Source organism: Hesperophylax consimilis, chromosome 16 (genome assembly GCF_061612785.1).
Source record: "Hesperophylax consimilis isolate HC1 chromosome 16, BYU_Hcon_1.0, whole genome shotgun sequence".
NCBI classification, from domain to species: Eukaryota; Metazoa; Arthropoda; class Insecta; order Trichoptera; family Limnephilidae; genus Hesperophylax; species Hesperophylax consimilis.
In genome coordinates this window covers 24,800,271-24,821,328 of record NC_142851.1, presented here as the reverse complement: position 1 = coordinate 24,821,328, position 21,058 = coordinate 24,800,271, and the positions used below count along the sequence as shown (strand labels likewise).

The 21,058-nt window shown below is 32.0% G+C and overlaps 2 protein-coding genes across 2 annotated transcripts; both read right to left on the bottom strand.

Moving 5' to 3' along the window:
• Positions 1-8,527: 8,527 nt before the first annotated feature.
• On the bottom strand, positions 8,528-11,265 carry LOC149416922 (uncharacterized). The gene is made up of 4 exons (XM_089640686.1): positions 10,758-11,265; positions 10,273-10,407; positions 9,947-10,054; positions 8,528-9,838 (listed from the first exon to the last, which is right to left on the bottom strand). The coding sequence occupies exons 1-4, from the start codon at positions 10,810-10,812 to the stop codon at positions 9,699-9,701; spliced, it is 438 nt and encodes a 145-aa protein (XP_089496812.1). The 5' UTR covers positions 10,813-11,265; the 3' UTR covers positions 8,528-9,698.
• A 313-nt stretch (positions 11,266-11,578) lies between these two features.
• LOC149416921 (uncharacterized) lies at positions 11,579-13,079 on the bottom strand. Its single transcript, XM_089641348.1, has 2 exons — positions 12,856-13,079; positions 11,579-12,153 (listed from the first exon to the last, which is right to left on the bottom strand). Exons 1-2 carry the CDS (start codon positions 13,077-13,079, stop codon positions 11,883-11,885), a joined length of 495 nt encoding a protein of 164 aa, XP_089497474.1. The 3' UTR covers positions 11,579-11,882.
• Between the last annotated feature and the right edge of the window lie 7,979 nt (positions 13,080-21,058).

The following is a 21,058-nucleotide window of genomic DNA, read 5'->3' as shown; positions in this document are numbered from 1 at the left end:
AGAAACGAGATTCAGTCACCCGGAGGAGACCAAGCAAAAACTTACCGCAACCGCAAAGGTTATTTTTCTTTGAATGGTGTGTGATGCTAAACTCGTACTTAAATGTGATGGCCAGGTTCTGCTCATGATTGGGCTATATTTAATAACTCTTCACTTAAAGGCCGATTTGAACGAGGAGAATTTGGTGACAAGACCTTAGTAGGTGACGTTCGGCTATCCACGAATCAAATATTTAAGGAAACCATTGAGCAATCCCGTAACAGAAGTGGAACGATTTTATAATGAGTCCCAAATTAGAACCCGAAATTGCATTGAGCGTTGCTTTGGTGTGTGGAAACGTAGGTTCCCTGTGCTATTCTTGCCAATAAGGCTTTCCTTATGCCGCGTTGAGGGGGTTGTCGTGGCTACTGCAGTACTACATAACATTGCAAGGAAGGAGACTGAAGATGCACCCCAACCTCCGGACCAACAAGTTCCTGTCAATATTGCTGCATTGCACAGACTGTTTTTTTTTTTTTTTTTTTTTTTTTTTTTTATTAATATCAAAAATAATATACAAAAATCAAAAAGTCCCAATAAACTACTTTAAAGTAGTTTGTCATTGGGTGCTTTTAACTTAAACAGATTATATCAAATGTATACATTCATATCATGAGAGGTGTAATACAATAAAAATAAAAACAAAAAACAATTAAAGCGTATGCAGTTAGAAATAGTTTGTATTAGAGTCTAGTACAAACTATTTCTTTCAGCTAGCCAATTTTTCAACAAAAATTTTCTTTTTATATTTGTACATTTTTTGATTTCTGCAGGTAACATATTTAAACAATTTGGTATCATGTAGTCTAGCGTTCTTTTTCCATATTTGTTTACATGCTTTGGTACGATTAGTCCTTCATTTAATGTAAATCGAGTATTGTAAGTGTGTTCCAGTCTATTTATGTACATAGGGCTATTTATGTGCTGAAAAATTATTTTATACCACATAATTGCTCTTACCGAGAGGATTTTCAGATTTTGATAAAGGTGTGGAACATTATGCCTTTGTTCATATAAACTTTTATGAGCTAATAATTTAACAAGAGAATTTTGAACTGCTTGAACATGATTTATATTTGTTTTAGAGGAAAATCCCCAAGCTGTAATTCCATACCTTATGATAGATTCAGCTAGTGATAAATAAATTATTCGAAGTGTGCATATTGGAACATAAAATTTTAATTTATATAATCTACTAATAATAGATCTCAGTCGTTCACAGACTTTATTTATCTGTAAATCCCATTTGAAAAAACAATCAATAATAACACCTAAATAAACATATTTTTTAACCAGTTCAATATTTTCACATGTACACAACGCAGGGATACCAACATGTAGGCAATCTGAATTGTGTGTTTTAATTTCGGGTATAATAGTATTTACCTTGGCATTGGGTGATCTAATGTGTATCAATTTAGTTTTTTTTGCATTTATGATTAGGCCAGAGTCGTGAGACCATTTTAAAAGTTCAATGTAATCTTTTTGTAAAAGTTCAATACATAATTGCAAATCACTACAAGAAAACACCAATGCAGTATCATCCGCGTACACAAAGTGTTTTACATGTTTAAAAATAAATTTAATAAAAGATACATAAATTATATATAAAATAGGACCTAATATGGAACCTTGAGGAACACCTGCTAAGATTTTTCTTTTTTTACTTAAAGTGTTCAAAAGCTTTATTTGCATGCACCTGTTGTTCAAATAATTTTCAAATAGCTTTAGAAGTTTCCCTCTTATTCCTATGATTTCTAGTATTTTCAACAATTTTTTATGGTTAATAGTGTCAAATGCCTTGGAATAATCTATAAATAAGACTAATACATGATGTTTATTATTTAAATTATTATTTATCAAGCTGGCAAACTTTTGAAGTAGCACTTCAGTGCCCTTTTTTTTTTGGAATCCATATTGGTTAGTATCAATAATAGAAAAATCTTCCAAATATTTTATTAATTTAATTTGAATGTATTTTTCAAGAATTTTTTCGAGTGATGGCAAAATACTGATTGGTCTATAATTACCCAAAATGGTGTGATCACCTCCTTTATAAATGGGTCTGATAATACTACATTTTAAATCATCTGGAATTTTTGCTTCAAATAAGATTCTGTTTACAAAATGGGTTATAATTGGACCTAATGTTAATATATGTTTTTTAATATCGCTCATTCTGATATTATCGATTCCAGGAGAAGAGCTTTTAAGTTGCTTCACAATGTTTTCTATATCAGCAATTTTAGCCCTAGGTAGGTACATGCTTTGAGGCATCTCCTCTGGTTCAAACCCAGTTGTCCTGTGATTACATTTATGTAACATATTGCAAACATTGTCAGAGAAATAATCAACAAAGTCATTTGTTACGCTTTCTTCGGTCCGATCTTTCATCAAATATTTGGATGCAACTTGGTCACAATCATTTTTACATTTCTTTCCTAAAATTTGATTACATTCGTCCCATGTTTTTTTTGAGTCTTGAAATATATTTTTGAATTTATCATTATAGTATGAGGTTTTTAATTTTATTAACAATTTATTTAAAATATTTCGAAAACACTTATATTCTTTTTCATAGTATTTGTTCGTTGGAGCATTTCTCCAACGTTTGTATAAAAAATCTCTTTTTTTAATTTTATAAAGTGCATCAGTAGATATCCATTCATTTATGGCATGCGGTCGGTTTTTTGATTTTTTGCTTATTTCAATTGTGCTTTTTTTATACAAGTCATCAAAATAATTTTTAATTTTCAAATAAATAACAGAACATTCGGTTTCCTTTAGAAGCGATTTCCAATCATAATTACAAATATGTTTATCAACCAGTTTTTGCGAAAGAATTTTAACTTTATTATAATCATTTGAGTTTAAATTATCTACCGAGTTATAGCGTATACTTATAGCTGTTGTGTTGTGATCGGCAATGTTATAGTCACATACACATGCGAAGATTGTACTGGTTAATCCAGCGGGCAGTTTACCGCTTATTCGCACGTAGAAATGATCGATACATGAACTATTTATTTTCTGTTTAACAATTACTTCCCTAGTGACGCCATCTATACATTTTTTCAAATAGTTATTTGTAAGAATATTTTCATAATTTATTATGATAGGATCATTTTTGTTTAATAAATTTAAATTTATGTCGCCGAAAAATATTACACTTTCATTTGATTTAATATTGTTTTCAAACACAGAGGATATTTCTGACAAAAATGATAGCTTATTTAGATTCGGGGGTCGGTATATTGCTAAGACATTTAAAGTGCTCTTATTTGGAAGTGTCAATATTCCAAAAACGTTCTCAAAAAATTTGGTGTCCAGAAATATTTGCGAAAAGGAAAGGTTATTCTTTATATATAACAAGATGCCTCCACCGGATTTTTGTTTTCTACAATAGTGATACGAATTGTATCCGGGAATATCATAAAGATTAACAAGTTCCGAACGAATTGCCGTTTCGCAAAGCATGAGTACGTCAACGTGATTTAAACAGTCTTTAAAATAAACATGAAATAGGTCGAAATATTTACATATTGACCTAATGTTTAGTTGAACAAAATTAAGTTTACTTGTATCACATTTCCTTGAATCTTGCTTTTGAAACCATTCACGCAGGTTATTTACTTTACAAAAATTAATATCATTGTCATCATCTATGAAACTAAAAGACATAATGATTTAAATAAAATATTTCCAAAAACATTCATGGTTAGATTATAGTATTGTTCAGTATAAGGTAGGTTTAATAATTTGCACCAGTAAATACATACTGTACATTTTCTACATGAAATATATTTTTTTCGTTGATTGTATTTTAATTGATAACTAATTGATAATTGATAATTAATTGATAACATGATAATTAATGGATAACAATAATTTATTTGTTTCATTCTCCATTTGGTAACGATTTGTAAGTAAGATAGTGTGCGTGATTTTACGCCGCTAAAACAAGTATTGAAACAGTAGTGCAGATTTAAATGGGAATATTGGTATTGCGGTGTATATAAACTATTATACTCTTTATTTAAAATATAATAAAATATTACACTTATAACATTCCGTATAAAAGTAAAAAGTTGAAATACAGTATTTATTAATAGATAATTTAGATGCAAGGCAATGGACATAATAGTATATGTAGAGTAGGTGTATAGAACGTATTTAAATAGTGTAGGCCTATAAACAATGATTATAAAATGTATTTTAATATTCTGTATCTGGTAAAGAAAAGTGTGTAACTTTTGATGTGTTAATTTAATATTAACAAGCATCTTAAAAGAAGAAAACTTACATATCACATACGCATGTAAATAAAATTGATTATCTTCATTAATTATCAAAATACTACAATATAACAAAAGATTCTTATTTAAAATATATTGTTGCATTTTTTTTGATAAGTAAAAATTAATATTCAATATTTTGTTCAGCAATTGCGAGCATTTTTTTATATACCTTACAGTTGTTTTTGTCATTTGCCCTATGATTAACTGGAAATGTCATTTTATATTTTTCATTTTGAGTGCAACAGTTTCTGCAGTTTGGTTGTTTGTCCTTGTTCCCGCATTCGCTGTATGTGTGGTCGAGACCGCAGTAGCTGCAAACAGGCTTTTCTTCCTTCTCTCTCTGCAGACATCTTGCAGCACCGTGTCCGAAGCGTAAACAGTGGTAACATTGCATTACTGGATTTGCGTCTTCAACAAAGATTCTTTGGTATCCGATTTTAATTTTATCTTTGTTTAAGAGTATTTTCCGGGTTTCACTCTCTACTTCAACCACATAGTTAGATGTATCATTAAATTTATTTTTAATTATTTTCTTGACGTTGAACACAGGTTTATGTTCCTTATTTTCCGACATAATTTTAATTTCTTCATTTTGTTGGATGATGTCACAAGTGAAATCTTCTTTATCATAATCATTAAATATTCCCTTGAAAATTAAAGTAGGTTGTTTTTTTGTTAATTCCTTAGTATCGACATCATTTATTACTTTTGAGATCTCCATTTGTAATTTCTTCGCATCTTCTTTTTTTAAACACTCGATGATGATTCTGTTTCGGGATATTTTTTTGATGCCTTCAATACATATTCCCAGTTTACTAGTTTTAATATGTTTTTGTATTTTTTTTAGAATCGAGTCAGAAGAGTCACTGTTTGTTTTAGGACTAATCATTAGACAATATTTATTTTTTGTATTTTTTTGTTTATTTTGAGGGTAATCATATGTTTTTTCTCTGTTCGCGATTTCTATTTTATTTTTATCTTCCGACATTTCAATTGCCAGGTGCCCTAATAATGATAAAATGTTTGTGGCTTTATTTGTCACAATAATTTGTTGGTCTTTACTGAACTTTTTACTGGAATCTTGCACTGCGAGAAGTAGTTCACTAACTACCTCCTTTGCTTCTTCCATGAATTTGTGTAGATTGGCCATATTTATTTTTTCACAAACTTACTCCACTTTACACTTTTACAACCAGTAGTACTGTACAAATATTGTTGTCACCAGTTTGACAGTTTCAGAATGTTTAAAATATTTATTTATTTTCAAATGTGGTTTGTAGAAGATATGTTACTAATTGATTATTATTTTTTATTCCAATCGATAGTGCGCACTTTGTTTAATTTAATCATCAGCTTCACTGTTTGTTTTTGCCAAAAATAAACACTTTGCGGAGCACTTAAATTGGGAGCAGAAAAATATGCAGCCTGTCACTAAATGAATGTATAATACCATGATAACCAACTACACAACTTCATTAATACATATTTTACTTGAGTAGTGCATCTGTCTGTACCTGTACTACTGGGAGAGTCTCGTTGGTATGAATGACACCAAATGTTTCCAAACACCGAAGCACTGAAACTGGTGTAGGTACTCGCACTTGCTGTAACACTGCCAATAATAACAGGGATCTTATTTTATACTTACCTATTACCACTCATTTTGACAATACATGCTGCAAATTATTATGCAGCCCATGTTTTTATTTAAAAAATACATTGTTACAGAACATAAAGGAAAATTCTCTACATACATGTTGCAAACTATTATGCAGCCCATGTTTTTATTTAAAAATACATTGTTACAGAACATAAAGGAAAATTCTCTACATACATGTTGCAAACTATTATGCAGCCCATGTTTTTATTTAAAAAATACATTGTTACAGAACATAAAGGAAAATTCTCTACATACATGTTGCAAACTATTATGCAGCCCATGTTTTTATTTGAAAAATACATTATTACAGAACATAGTTTTATTGAAAGAAAAATTCTCTACCTCAAGTACCCGTCGATAACCTTAAAAAAATTGGACATATTATATTTGAAACTTACTTCAAACCCATCTCCTCGTGGAGGTAGGTACTAATATTTTTATGTATTAAAATAAATCATCTTCAATAAACATATTTTTATTTTTAAAATACAGATGTGCAAGCAATAATACTATACAATGCTCTACCAATTCAAACAAAAAAATAACAGAAATTAATAATTATATAAAACAAAAGTAAAAACATGGCTGAGACAACGAATTGATATAAATATTGATTACACACATTGTGAAGATGATGTAAAATAACTTGAAACTAAATACAAATGTTAAAAAACTACTGTATTTAGTTTATTATTTCTTTGATGGGCGGACATAAGAGTATAACTGCAAAAGTGTAACTTTTCAGGAGAGCAAAAAAACATTATTATGAACCCAATTATTTTGCTACAGAACTCATATTTTGAGAAATGGGTTATTATTTACAGATTATTTAATCCATTTAAACACATTGGTGTTATTTATACAAATAATAAAGATATTCAACATATACTATTTGAACCATTGAAGATGGAACATAAATGTGTCCACTTATACTACTAGAACTAACTTATACTATGTGTACCACTCAATTATACAAATATACCTCAATAGAAAACACATGTAGTGACAAGGAACAAGTATCCTACGGAGTACCACAAGGCAGCGTACTTGGCCCAATCCTATTTCTTATTTATATTAACGATCTTTGTCACCTCGAAATAGACGGGGAAATTATAAGCTTTGCTGATGACACTGTGTTACTTTTTAAGGCCACTGACTGGAACACACTAATCACAAAAGCTGAAGTTGGCCTAAATATTACAAAAAAATGGCTTGACTCTAACTTATTAACTTTAAATATAGATAAGACTAAATTCATAACCTTTAGCATAAACTCGAGAGGCCAACCCGCCAAAAACATCTACCTTAAAATACATTCCTGTCACTCAGCGAGCACCCCATGCAATTGTCCTCCAATCACACAAACCGAAAATATCAAATATCTGGGTATATACTTCGACCGATATTTAAAATGGGACAGACATATTGAATCGGTTAAAGGAAAGATAAACAAGTTGATTTACTTTTTCAAAAACGTGAGAAATATACTGAACATATTTGATATTAAGAATATATACCTCGCAATAGCACAATCTATAATGGAATACGGCATTATTGCCTGGGGCTATGCCAGTAAAAAATACATAGACACACTATTTAAAGCTCAGAAAACCTTAATAAAAGTAATACTTAAAGTACCAATACTAACACCCACTTCAACCATATTTAAACAATTCCCAGTGTTGAAGATTCAAAAACTATATTCAAAACAAATACTTACTTTCCTTTACAAGAACCTAAACACATTTAAAACTTCTCAAACTTCTCGCAATACCAGAACAAGACATGCACACCAACTACTAATACCAAAAACCAACACATCCTTTGGACAAAAACACTACAGATTCCAGGCTATAAAACTATTCAATTCACTTCCAACACAATATAAAACATCTAATCTTACAGAATACAAAAAACACATATGGAACTGGCTACAATCCTGTTAATATTTAACTTTTTATATTTCACTTTTTTGGAATAACTATGGAAAAACTACTGTTATAACTATGGAAAAATCGATTTTATATTTTAATTTTTAATGTTTCTATGTGTAACCAACTCCACTGTATTGTTTTAGAATTATATAACTTTACAATTGAAAAAGTCCTCCACAACACAGGTGAACTCCTAGCGTGGAGGACAATATACTATACCATTGTTTAACAAATATATTAAAGAATAAATAAAAAAAAAATAAAAAAAAAATTAATGATATTAATTGGTCTACTTATATTACTGAGACCATCTTGTACTGTTTGTACCACTGAAAATATGACAGAAATGCGCATATTTATCTTATTAAAACCACTATTAAAAAAATATTTATTATTATTTTGTGAAATAAAAGTACAAGTATATTTGCATTTTAGTTTGTATATTTGTACATTTATATTTGTATATTTGCATTTGCAAAAATGTATTTTAGCACAGACATTACACAAAAGTATTATTCGAATTGTTCAATATCCGGCAATGGACATCACCATCCTTAAGATTGATACACGGGATGAATTAATGGTAAAAGTGCCAAAATATCCTTCTTCTTTTCTTTTGATATTATCATTATAACACTTGCCTGGCTTAAGTGTATGATTTCTATTTACTCGTAGATATGGTGTTGGCAAACACTGCTGCAAATCAAATGTGTAACTGACTACAGTACTGTCATTCTGGGCCCTCTCTTTGTCTGCTTGTTTGGAGACAAATGCAGAATCTGCTAAAATATGGTGATTTTTTTGCTCATTTTCAATATTTTTTTTCTCATTTGAATCCGCAGTTGTCTCAATTTTCATTTTGAGAACATCGCATAGATGGCATGTGTCAACTTTTGGCAACTTAAATTTCAATTTCAACTTATGAAATTCTTGAGAATATGTTTTGCGTGAGACAGGTTTTGCTGTCACGCTTTCACGATACGCATTGTACATTAATTGTATGTTTAAATGCGCAGGTAAATATTTTTTGTCGTTAGTTCTTCTGGTGTAGTGTGATTCGTAAGAGGGAAATGAATTTATGTGTTTTCTAACATTCTCCAGTTCTTCATCACAGTGTTTGTGGATTGGCACAATACTCCCTCTCTTGTCACCCTCAGTCAAGCCTGTCAAAGATTTATTTTTATTTTGGATGACTGTTGTAACAAACATTTGACTTTCATCTAATATTTTCATAAAGCAACCTCGGCAAACATTCCCCCTTTTCCATTTATTTTGAAAAAAAAACCATTTGAATATTTTCGATTTTTTATAATAACTTCATTGGTAGTTCGCTTTATTGGTCGAACAGTTTCCATAGAATCAATAAGACTTCCTACATATGCTACTCTTTTTGAGTATTCTCCAAGAGCGCAATATTCAGTAAAAAATTCTTCTCTGATAAATTCTGGGATGCGTTCATTACATTTCATACGACAATTAGGTAATTTTTTCACGCATCTTTTTCTCACAGTTTTACTCTTAAGGGTGGTATAAGATAGACCGGTATTCCTTTTTGTTTTCTTGTCTGATCTATATTTTCTGGTATTCATAACCGCCTTTGTATTACTATCAGTTTTATTTCCATTTTCTGGGGTGTTACAAATACTGATAACTGGTGGTAGTAGTAGATTTTGTGGTTCCGTGTGGGTACCTAATAAATCTTCACAGTGTGGGACATAGTTAGGGTCTTTATCAGTGTCGTCGCTACTAAAATCGCTATCATGACTTTCAAAAATGTTTTCGCTTACAATCATTTCCATTTGCTAAAGGGCATTCATTCATGAGAATGTCGTTTGAAGAGATAACTTCTACTAGAATGTCAGTTTCATTATTTAATGCGAGCTCCAAAACAGTCTGATGGTGTCCATCTAGAAAATAGTTTGTGAAAATTATAATCATTATGTATAACTAGAAACATACCCAAACAATTATATCGTACAATATCATGAGAAATACAAAATGTATTCACAACATACCTAAAACTTGTAAAAAATTATTGTCAGACAAAGGCATGACGTCATAGCTTGTTGAAGGAATATTCATAGCTTGTCGAGTGGGCTCCAAAGCAACCTGACCGTACGTTCCTATAAAAAAATAAGTTTATATAAATTAATATAATGTTATAATAAAACAGATCAAGCAAAATGAAAAATAAAATAATTCATAATAATTATGTTAAACTTATCCAGTATCACAATAACTAACATTTGATTTCCAATTAAAGATTTACGTATTTTATATTTCAATAAAAAAAATATATATGTATACAATTGGTATATTATAATATGTACATTGTACATACCTATAACTTGTAAAACACTATCGTCTGACAATGATTGCATTTTCTCATTGCTTGATGAAAGTATATGCATTGGCACATTGTTAGATTCAATTTTATTATTTAATGAGGAATCCAAAACACCTTCATCAGGAGCTCCTATAGAATATAAATTTACGATACATTAACATTAATCTCAGATAAAGAATAAGGCACCATCATAATATTATTTAAGGATAAAATACCATCATATAGGTACATAGGTTAGGTATAGAACAGTTAGGTATATAGATAAAACAGGTATTTCTCTATTTTATTATAAACATTGATATAAAAACGATCTAAAGTTGGAGAAAGCCATACATGAAATTAATTTAATCTCTATTTGGTATCTATATGATTAAATGTATTCCTAGGTATTCTACTTTTTTGGGGTTAGAATTTGTAAACTTTTGTTATTAAATTTACTGATATAAATAGGAAATATTATCCAAAATTTATATACTTACCACAAGCCTTGTTTAAATTTTTCATCATTTCCATAAAACGCCGAGATCTTTTCATTTTGTAATAATAATTAATTGAGTTAAGTAAATAAATAATCCACAGAACACTTGATGGTCACAATAGTACAAGTTCATAGGCACGCCTAGCGACATAAATCATTTAGAAGTATTATCGGTGGATGTAACAGTATAAGGTACACTTATACTTATGAAGCAGAAGAAATGTGTCGAATTACTTTTTGCACGTGTGTACCATCTAGTACAAGTACTTTTATTCTGTTTGAACCGAATCTTTGAGCTAAAGAGGTGATTGTCATTACGAGTATAAGTGATCTTATACTTATGAGCTCAAGTATTTTAAGTTAGTTTAATAGGCACAAAGTTGTTTATTTATGTTTTGAGTACTGGTGGAACAATACTGTTAATACCATTGATGCCGGCATACACAAGACACATTTTCTCATATAAATCGTTAAATGGTCAAAAATGCAGTTATACTGTTATGTCCGCCCATCAAAGATTTAGTATCAAGTTATCTTAACGTTAAATTTTAATTATTAATAATTTAATGTTAAAAAACTACCGCCTCAAAATAGGGAACCTTAGTGATGACGAAAAAAAAAAATTATATGTATATTATACTTACAATAATAATGCTTACAGAATTTTCGGAAAGTCATCGACTTATGTTGGATTCAGATTATGTTGCATTAGACGCGCCATACCAAACTCAAGATCCAATACTGGATAGGGTTATTGCCTATTATTAGACGCACAACATAAAACTAAGGTAGAAACTCTTCAAGTAGAAGATGATCCTCATTCATCACAAAAGTCATCAAGAGCAACAGGGGGTGACTGCACTTGTTCAAGACAGTTAAATGGGATTGTTGGTTTGTTACAATTACATGTATTGGAACCCTTATTCTTTAATTTATCTTGATAGTATGAAGCGATGGCATTATTTTTTGAAGCAATGGAATTATTTTTTTCTGATTTTAGATTCTACTAATTGTTCTTGTAAGGTTTTCCTGTTTTTTGACTTCAATTTTGTATTTACCGGAGTCTTTAGAAGTGTAGGATTCCAACAATTCCACTTACTGTTTCCAACAACCGATTCCACCGCTGCTATTGCTGTTGTTGCTTCGCCATTTGATGTTTGTCTACCTGGAGAGTTTCTACTGGAATCGTTTCTACCTTACTTTTATGTTGTGTGTCTAATGCAACTCCTGCATCTAACACAAGTCCTTGATCTTCGCTAAATTCCACCACCACATGGCCGGCGTCGTCATCCAAGTAACTCCTAGGGCCAACACAATTAAATAGTTTAATCATGCCAATAACCCTATCCAGTATTGGATCTGGGACGATTTTGGCTCCTTCCCCCCCGCCAGTAGCTCTAGAAAATAAAACAAACATATATAAATAATACAAAGGAGACTTTTAAATGATCCAAAAAACCCTACGCATAACAATGACGATGTAAATAGTGGGAAAAGTTATTATTGTTATTAGCAGTCATGAAAGAGTATTATGTGATGGACGGAAACAGAATGAACAGTTAGTTTCTTCCACAATATGTTAATTATCCGCCTTACATAGCAGCCATACCGTATGTCGAGAGATACGGTTACCGGTAGGGCTCCATTCTCCCGCAGTACTTGTGTTAGCATACGCATCCTTTACAAGTCGAGGATCGAGATGTCGTCTACGTAGACATCTCTCCCGCGTATTAGACTTTTTTACTAGCAGTCCGATCCATTTTTCCTAGTATTAACTAGATTCAGTCAGCGCACTGGCTAGTTTTACAGGTAAGCGGCACGCGGTCTACTCAGGGCAGCATACGTTCATAGAATTTCTAGTGACCTGGAACGCGGCTCCGAAATTTGAGACGGCTCCCTCCGCTTACAGCGATTGTCCTCGCACGGGATTAGAGGGTCGCTTTCGAGGTGTATCTCACATCCACTAACACCTCTACTGAATCTATACCACGTACTTAGGTTGGTGAGCACATAACACAAAATAAAATAAACAGTCCGTTTATCGGCACTGAAACTGAATACATTATTCAAAGAAAATCATATAAAAATAACATACACACCTGTTATTGGAATTTATTAAAGTTGCCCGTTTTTTGGCCGCCTTCTTTAGGTTGTCCCATTTTAATTTTAATTGGGAGACATCCCTGTGGATGCCCCCGTTTTCCGAATTAAACTTCTCCGCCACTTGGCTCCAAGTTGCTTCCTTCGAAGCATTTGTTATTGGGTCAATCCGCACCAAATCATCCAGGCCAGAGGTCGGCAAAGTGCGGCTCCGGAGCCGCATGCGGCTCTTTAGCCTCTTAAGTGCGGCTTCCGCGCAAAAGTTTACGGACAGGCGCGCAAAGCGCGCTCTACACTCGCGGCGCGAACGGCCGCGAAGGCCACGAAACGCGAGTGTGGATCTTGTTCACGCCTTCACAATCTTCGCATTCGCGTTTCGCACCATTCCCCGATTTTTGTCGGTTTTTTGGCCCGCGACAAAGGGTTTGCGGTTTGAAGTCGCGAACAAGACTGAAGCTTTGCGAGTGTGGATGGACACAGTTCACGCGCGGATCACGGCGTATATTCACGGCTTGAATTCACGGCGCGACTTCGCGCGCGAGTGTAGAGCCAGCTCAAGACGCGCCGATGGTATCGGCGGGTGACGACTGCGGGGTGCGCGGTGTGAGGGAGACTCTTCTCGCGTTTCAATAAGTCTGGTTGACGTTGGATAGCAGTCACCTCGCCAGTCGCGTTGCTACGGTCACTGTGGTCGGTGCTTGTCGTGTTTGTCGCGCACGTGTTACAAGGGTTTTTATTCCATCCAGCGGCACATTCTACAGGTATTTACATCATTAATTTAATATTTATTTGATATATGTATATGATAATAATTTATATTATAATGATATTTATTTAGTGTTGGCGGCGGAAAAAAATTATATTATAATATGATAGTTATTTAGTATTGGTGACGGAAAAAAATATTTTTGGGATTTTTTATAGGTCCCCATTTCACATGGCTACCAAAAAGAAGCAAAGAAAAACGTAAGATGAAAACCGTGAATTTAGAGTTGAGTGGACCGAGACTTTTGCGTTTATTCAAAACTTAGATGGCCTTCCGACATGTCTTATTTGTAAGGAAAAATTGGCGCATAGCAAGAAGTCAAATTTGGAGAGACTTTAAAAATAAACACACTTCATTTATCAATAAATATCCTGTCGGTAATGCAAGGAAGAAAGCAGTTGAAGAACTCCAGAAGACTCAAGAGACATCAACTTCTGTATTTAACAACTGGATGCAATCTTTCAGTAATGTTAATATGGCAAGTTTTGTTGTTAGTCAAGAGATTGCCAAGAGAGGGAAACCGTACACAGACGGCGAATACATTAAGAGTTGTTTTGTAAAGGCATCCGAAGAACTATTTCGGGATTTTAAGAACAAGGCAGAAATTTTAAAAAAAATTAAAGAGTTACCGTTGTCTGCCAAAACAATGAAAGATAGAACACTTAAAATGTCTTCGAATATAACCATCCAGCAAATCGAAGATCTAAAATTGGTTTCGGCTTTATCAATAGCAGTTGACGAGTCTTATGACATAAATGATACAGCGCAAATTTCGCTTTTTGTAAGATTTATTTCTCATACAGGTCCTAAAGAAGAACTTTTAGGATTATTGCCACTCAAAGGTCAGACGCGTGGAGAGGATATCGCAAACGCTGTAATTGGATGTATGGATAAACATCAAATTTCTCTCGAAAAAATTGTGTCGATTTCAACAGACGGGGCCAAAAGTATGACTGGCCATAGAAAGGGGTTTGTTGCTCTTTTGAAAGAAAAAATTAATCACGAGATACTTGCTTACCATTGCATCATTCATCAAGAAGCGCTTTGTGCACAGACATTTCCAAAAGAAATTTGTAAAGTTATGGAATTGGTAATTACGATTGTTAACTCCATTTTAGCTAAAGCTCTTAATCATCGCCAATTCAAAGAATTTTTAGTTGAAATGGAGAGTGAGTACGGTGATTTTCTGCTTCATAACAAGGTACGTTGGTTATCAAGAGGGAACGTTTTAAAGCGTTTCGAATCGCTGTTTCCAGAAATCAAAGCATTTCTCCTCGAGAAGGGTGTTAACTATCCAGAACTAACAGACGATAAGTGGATTCAAAACTTTTATTTCATGGTAGACGTTACGTCTCATCTAAATCAACTTAATCATAAACTACAAGGGTAAGGAAATACAATTTTTTCGATGTTAGAAGAAGTCGTTTCATTTGAAAAGAAATTATCCCTCTTTGCTGAAGATTTTGCAAGGGAAACATTGTTTCACTTTCCGAGTCTGCTGAAGCATCGCCAAGAAAATAATTCTTTCATTGACAAGCACTACTTCAAAACAACCATCTTAAATATGAGGGAAGCATTTCTCAGCAGGTTTCAGGAATTTAAAAACAGCAGAGCGACCTTAGCATTCGTCAAACATCCTCTTAATGCTTCGATAACAGATTTGAATTTTTCTCCTTTTGGCATTGACGTTGGTAACTTTGAAATACAATTGCTGGATTTAAAAAACAAGGAATTATGGAGCTCTAAATTTGAACGTCTTTGTGTTGATTTAGAAATACTGGAGAAGAAAAAATGTGAGCTTAGTTCACAACACAAGTAGTCTACCTTGAAAGACCTAGAGAAGGAAGACATGATAATATTCAACGCTTGGAATAGTATTCCCAACTCTTATGACCAGCTGAAAAAACTCGCTTTTTCTGTACTATCCCTTTTTGGTTCTACATATTCATGCGAACAATCTTTTTCAAGCATGAATTTCATCAAAAGTAAACTGAGAAGTCGTCTTATTGATGACAACCTGGAATCGTGCCTAAAATTAAGAACAACAACATACAAACCTGACTTACTCAAACTTTCGAAGGAGATGCAAGGGCATGGTTCGCATTAAGTACTTATTATGATTGTCATTGTCATGGTTTAATATATATTATTTTTAATCTGTTTTTTTAATTTTTCTTTGTACAATATTTTACGTTACTTAAATCTTACAAAACTGATGAATCAGTTTGATTGTAAGACATTTCTCATTTTTCTTGTTTATTTGTTTGTAATAAAATAATTATATCTCAACTTAATATTTTAATATGTAATACATCATAATTATGTAAAAGTGTAATACTAAATATTAAAATATTTTACTTATTCTTATAATGCTTTTGATAATAATATTCATAATGTACGATAGTAATTATTTTATTTTTAACAATGGTTAACAGATCTAGGTGTTTGGCCATAATATTATTGGTTTTGGATATTATTTGTATTTCACAGATATAGGTATTTGTTATAGTTCTAGATATTTGTTTTCATGTTCCACGGAGGTAGAATGACCTAACTTTTGTTTTGATTTTTGAATGAGATGCCTCATTATGAATTCCTTAATTATATATTATTTTTTTATCAACGAATAAAATGTTTATTAAATATGATATCAAGTTTTATTCAGTGTAGGTACCCGTAATTTAATAAAGTGCTGAAATTATAATAAATGATTGCTAAATCAAAAAAAAAAATTGGCTCTTATTTTTTTTTTTAAATCGTTGTAATGTACATATTTGGCTCTTTGGCAAATAAGTTTGCCGACCTCTGATCCAGGCCATGTCACCCACCATCTCAGATTTTGATGAAACTTTAAATTTTTAATCCTTCCATAGAGATAAGAAAATATACCAAATTTTACCTTCCTACCTCAACTCGTTTTTTTTTTATGGGTAGTTGAAGTTTGGGCAAAATAAGCGTTTTTACATATTCTGAGCACTCCGGAAGAGCTTGTACCTTCAATGAAAAAAAATTGTATCTTTGTCATTTATAGTGCAAATGCAATGAAAATTTTCAATATTATCAAGAAAACTATGCTGATTGCAGAAAAAAATAAATAAACCCTTTACATTTATCTACTTGACTTTAAAAAATTACCAAAAGTAATTTTTTAAGTAATTTTTGGGACGGAAAAGGTACTTTACAAAAAAGCAATATCTCGGGAAGGTACAGTGTTAATGAAGTAATTTTTTTTTTATTCATATCTACAAATAGCATAGAATCACATACAAAAATAAAATTCATGGCATTTTACTTGCTTCAATAAATAAAATCCATTTTAAACTTTTTTCAAACTTTTTGTAATTTTTTTTTATTCTTATCTAAATAAACATAGTACAACCTAAAAAAATAAAACTCCTGGTATTTTGTGTGCTTCACAGTGTAGAAACGTTTTTAAAATAAGAAATCTTTATCATACAGAATTGTTCTAGGTTTTTTTAAATCTAGATACAAAAATAAATAAAATCCATTTTAAACTTTTTTCAAACTTTTTGTGATTTTTTTAATATCTATTTTTAGTTTGTAATTGGGCAAGTTATAGTTTAGGTATATAGCTAGTAATATAGGTTGAATGAATGGACTAATATCAAAGAAACAGTCCTAGAGACAAGTCACTACATGGAAATGATGTATCTGCAACAAGAACAAGACAGAACATGAAAATTACTATCTGCCTCATCACTAAGTTTGCAGGATACTACATGCTTTGTTTCCTCTGACATGCTTAGTTCTGAGTCAGCTTCAAAGCAGTGATCATCTATATAAATACAGTAGTTGTTTCATGTTATGGTGTACGTTGTTAAAATGTCTCTAATCGAAACAAGTTTAGTTAAATGTAGTGTGGGACAACATAATGGTACTGAATGTCACAAAAAAAGTTATACTAAGTCAGAGAAATTAACGAGTGTGGATTTGTTAAGTGAATTTGAAAAAAAGCTTATTCAACAAAGAAGTTTTGTATCTACAGACTTGGTTTTCAACATTTGTGAGCACCACAGAATATTTAACTTAAATAAATATGAAACATTTCAAAAAGCTTGTTTTGACCCGTTCCAAAGCCACAAAAGGAAAATTACAAAAACTTTAAGAACAGTATCCTTGGAATTTTCAGAGAACATTAATACCATTCTAAAAGTAACTAATAAAGCAATCCCTGGACAAAAAATTTGTAATGCATGCAGAGCAAAAATTAGTAAGAGCCAAAACCTTAACAATGAAATTGAAGAGCTTAACACTTTTCAAGAAGACATAAGTGAAGTTGAAAATGTTTTAAACAAAGAATTTTTTTTACAAGAAATCAACACTTCTTTAACTGACATTGGAGAATCTCCATTTAAACTACATGCAATACCATCCCACAGTAAGTCTAGTTACGCTAAACGGAAGTTAGATTCTGCTTGTTCAACCTTAAAGAAAAAAGTAAGTAAAGTTTTAGAAAAAGAATTTTCCCCAGTAAAATGTGATGCAAAAATACCAAGATGTATTCAAGAAAAAGCTAATGACATGGACAAGCTTGTTGAGTTGGTTAAAAAAAAATTGGAAACACAAGTTACACGCCGTGAGAGAATTCAGCTTCTAACTCTCGCTCCAACTTCGTGGAGTAGAAAAAAGGTTGCTGAAGAATTCAGTGTTGGTGAATACTCAGTTCGTAAAGCACGAGAGCTACTAAATGAAAATGGTATCATTGCTTTACCTGATCCAAAAAAAGGAAAACCATTAGACCAAGGAACAGTTACTTTGGTTAAAAATTTCTACCAAAACGATGAATTTTCTCGTGTTATGCCAGGGAAAAAAGATAAAGTTAGCATAACCAAAAATGTTTATGAACAACAAAAGACTATTGCTTTGTAACCTGAATGAACTTTATGCTACCTTCAAGTTTGAATACCCTGCTTCAAAAATTGGGATTTCGAAATTTTGTTGGTTGCGTCCCAAATGGTGTGTGCCAGTAGGTTCTCCAGGCTCTCATTCTGTCTGCGTTTGTGCAATTCATCAAAATGTAGTGTTGCTTCTTAATGCTTGTGACAGTGAAGAAACGTACAATGATTTAATGGACTACTTAGTGTGCTCAAAGAACAATAGAGACTGTATGCTTCGACATTGCGATAAGTGTTCAACATCTAGTGAAAATCTTAAGAAACATTTGTTAGAAAAATTTGAAGAATGGGACCAAGAAGATGAAATTACATACAGTGCATGGGTAACTACTGATAGAACACAGCAGGTTTCAGTTACAGTTCCCTTTCATGAATATGTAGAACATCTTGTGAAGAGTCTTGTAAAACTTCTTCCTCATTCTTTTATAACAAAGTCTCAATCAAAATATCTCAAAGAGTCCCTAAAAGCACAGCTTCAGATAAATGAAGCTGTTGTGTTATTAGACTTCAGTGAAAACTTCTCCTATGTTATCCAGAATGAAGTCCAGGGTTACCACTGGACGCAAGACAGTTGTTCACTCCACCCAGTGGTAATTTACACTTGTGAAGAGCCTGGCAAAGATCTCACAGTGTCAAGCTTGTGTGTAATTTCAGATGACTTGGAACATGATGTAAGTTTCGTTTACGAAACTCAAAAAATTGTTGCTCAATTTTTAAATCAAAAATTTCCCCAAATTCAAAGTGTTCATTATTTTACTGATGGTTGCGCAGCGCAATATAAAAACTGCAAAAACTTTTTAAATCTGTGTCACCATCAAAAAGACTTCAACTTGAAAGCATGTTGGTCGTTTTTTGCTACGAGTAATGGGAAATCTCCCTGTGATGGAATAGGTGGAACAGTAAAACGTCTTCTAACTAGAGAAAGTTTGCAACTTGGCCCTGGCAACACTATCACAACTGTAGACAAAACTTTTAAGTTTTGTCAGTCGAGAGTAGAAAATATATATTTTTACTTGCTGAGAAAAGAAAGCTTATTCACTTGCAGGCAACAATTACAGCAGCGTTTTTCACAAGCTAAAACAATACCAGGCACTCGAGGTTTCCACTGCTTTGTTCCTCTGTCTGAAAATGAAGTTGGCACAAAAAGGATACGTTCAGATTCAGATTATGCTTTGATTTTTAACTTCAGTGGGGAACGAAATCGCTCTGAGCAACTAAGTATGGTACAAATTTGTACAAACTCTTATGTAGCTTGCGTATATGACAACCATTGGTTTTTTGGACTTGTGGTTTCCAAAGATGAAGACGAGTGTGATGTATCAATCAAGTTTATGCATCCTTTTGGCCCAGCTCCATCCTTTTACTGGCCACATCAAAAAGAAGATATTTGTTTTGTTCCACTACAAAATATTTTTAATATCGTTGACCCTCCCACAGCAAAAGGTTCAGGAAGAGCTTACTACTTTCTTGAAAAAGACGTTCATCATGCTGATCAAAAGTTCAACCATCTTATGGGTCAGATCAAGAATAAAAGTAAAAAATGAACTTGAACATTTATTTGTAAACAATATTATTGTATTGTACTTTCATTTAACCTAATCCTACATTGCCTGTTTTATTTTTATTGTATTTGTTTTTTAAAGAGTTAACTTTGTATTGAAAAGAGTTAAAAAGTTGATCTTGTTATAAAATATTGCTATGGTGTATGCATTCAGGGTAAGGAACAAGGTACATTATTTTGTTGGTGCCTTAAGCTTACATTGCAAGCTTACCAGCATGTTGTAAAGGACCGAATAAGTTTGACTTTTTTTATTTGCAAATACAGTATCTAGATTTTAAAAAACTTGGAACAATTCTGTATGATTAAGATTTCTCATTTTAAAAACGTTTCTACACTGTGAAGCACACAAAATACCAGGAGTTTTATTTTTTTAGGTTGTACTATGTTTATTGTAGATAAGAATAAAAAAAAAATTACAAAAAGTTTGAAAAAAGTTTAAAATGGATTTTATTTATTGAAGCAAGTAAAATGCCATGAATTTTATTTTTGTATGTGATTCTATGCTATTTGTAGATATGAATAAAAAAAAAATTACTTCATTAACACTGTACCTTCCCGAGATATTGCTTTTTTGTAAAGTACCTTTTCCGTCCCAAAAATTACTTAAAAAATTACTTTTGGTAATTTTTTAAAGTCAAGTAGATAAATGTAAAGGGTTTATTTATTTTTTTCTGCAATCAGCATAGTTTTCTTGATAATATTGAAAATTTTCATTGCATTTGCACTATAAATGACAAAGATACAATTCTTTTTCATTGAAGGTACAAGCTCTTCCGGAGTGCTCGGAATATGTAAAAACGCTTATTTTGCCCAAACTTCAACTGCCCATAAACAAAAAACGAGTTGAGGTAGGAAGGTAAAATTTGGTATATTTTCTTATCTATATGGAAGGATTAAAAATTTAAAGTTTCATCAAAATCTGAGATGGTGGGTGACAAATCCAAAATTTTCTGGATGAT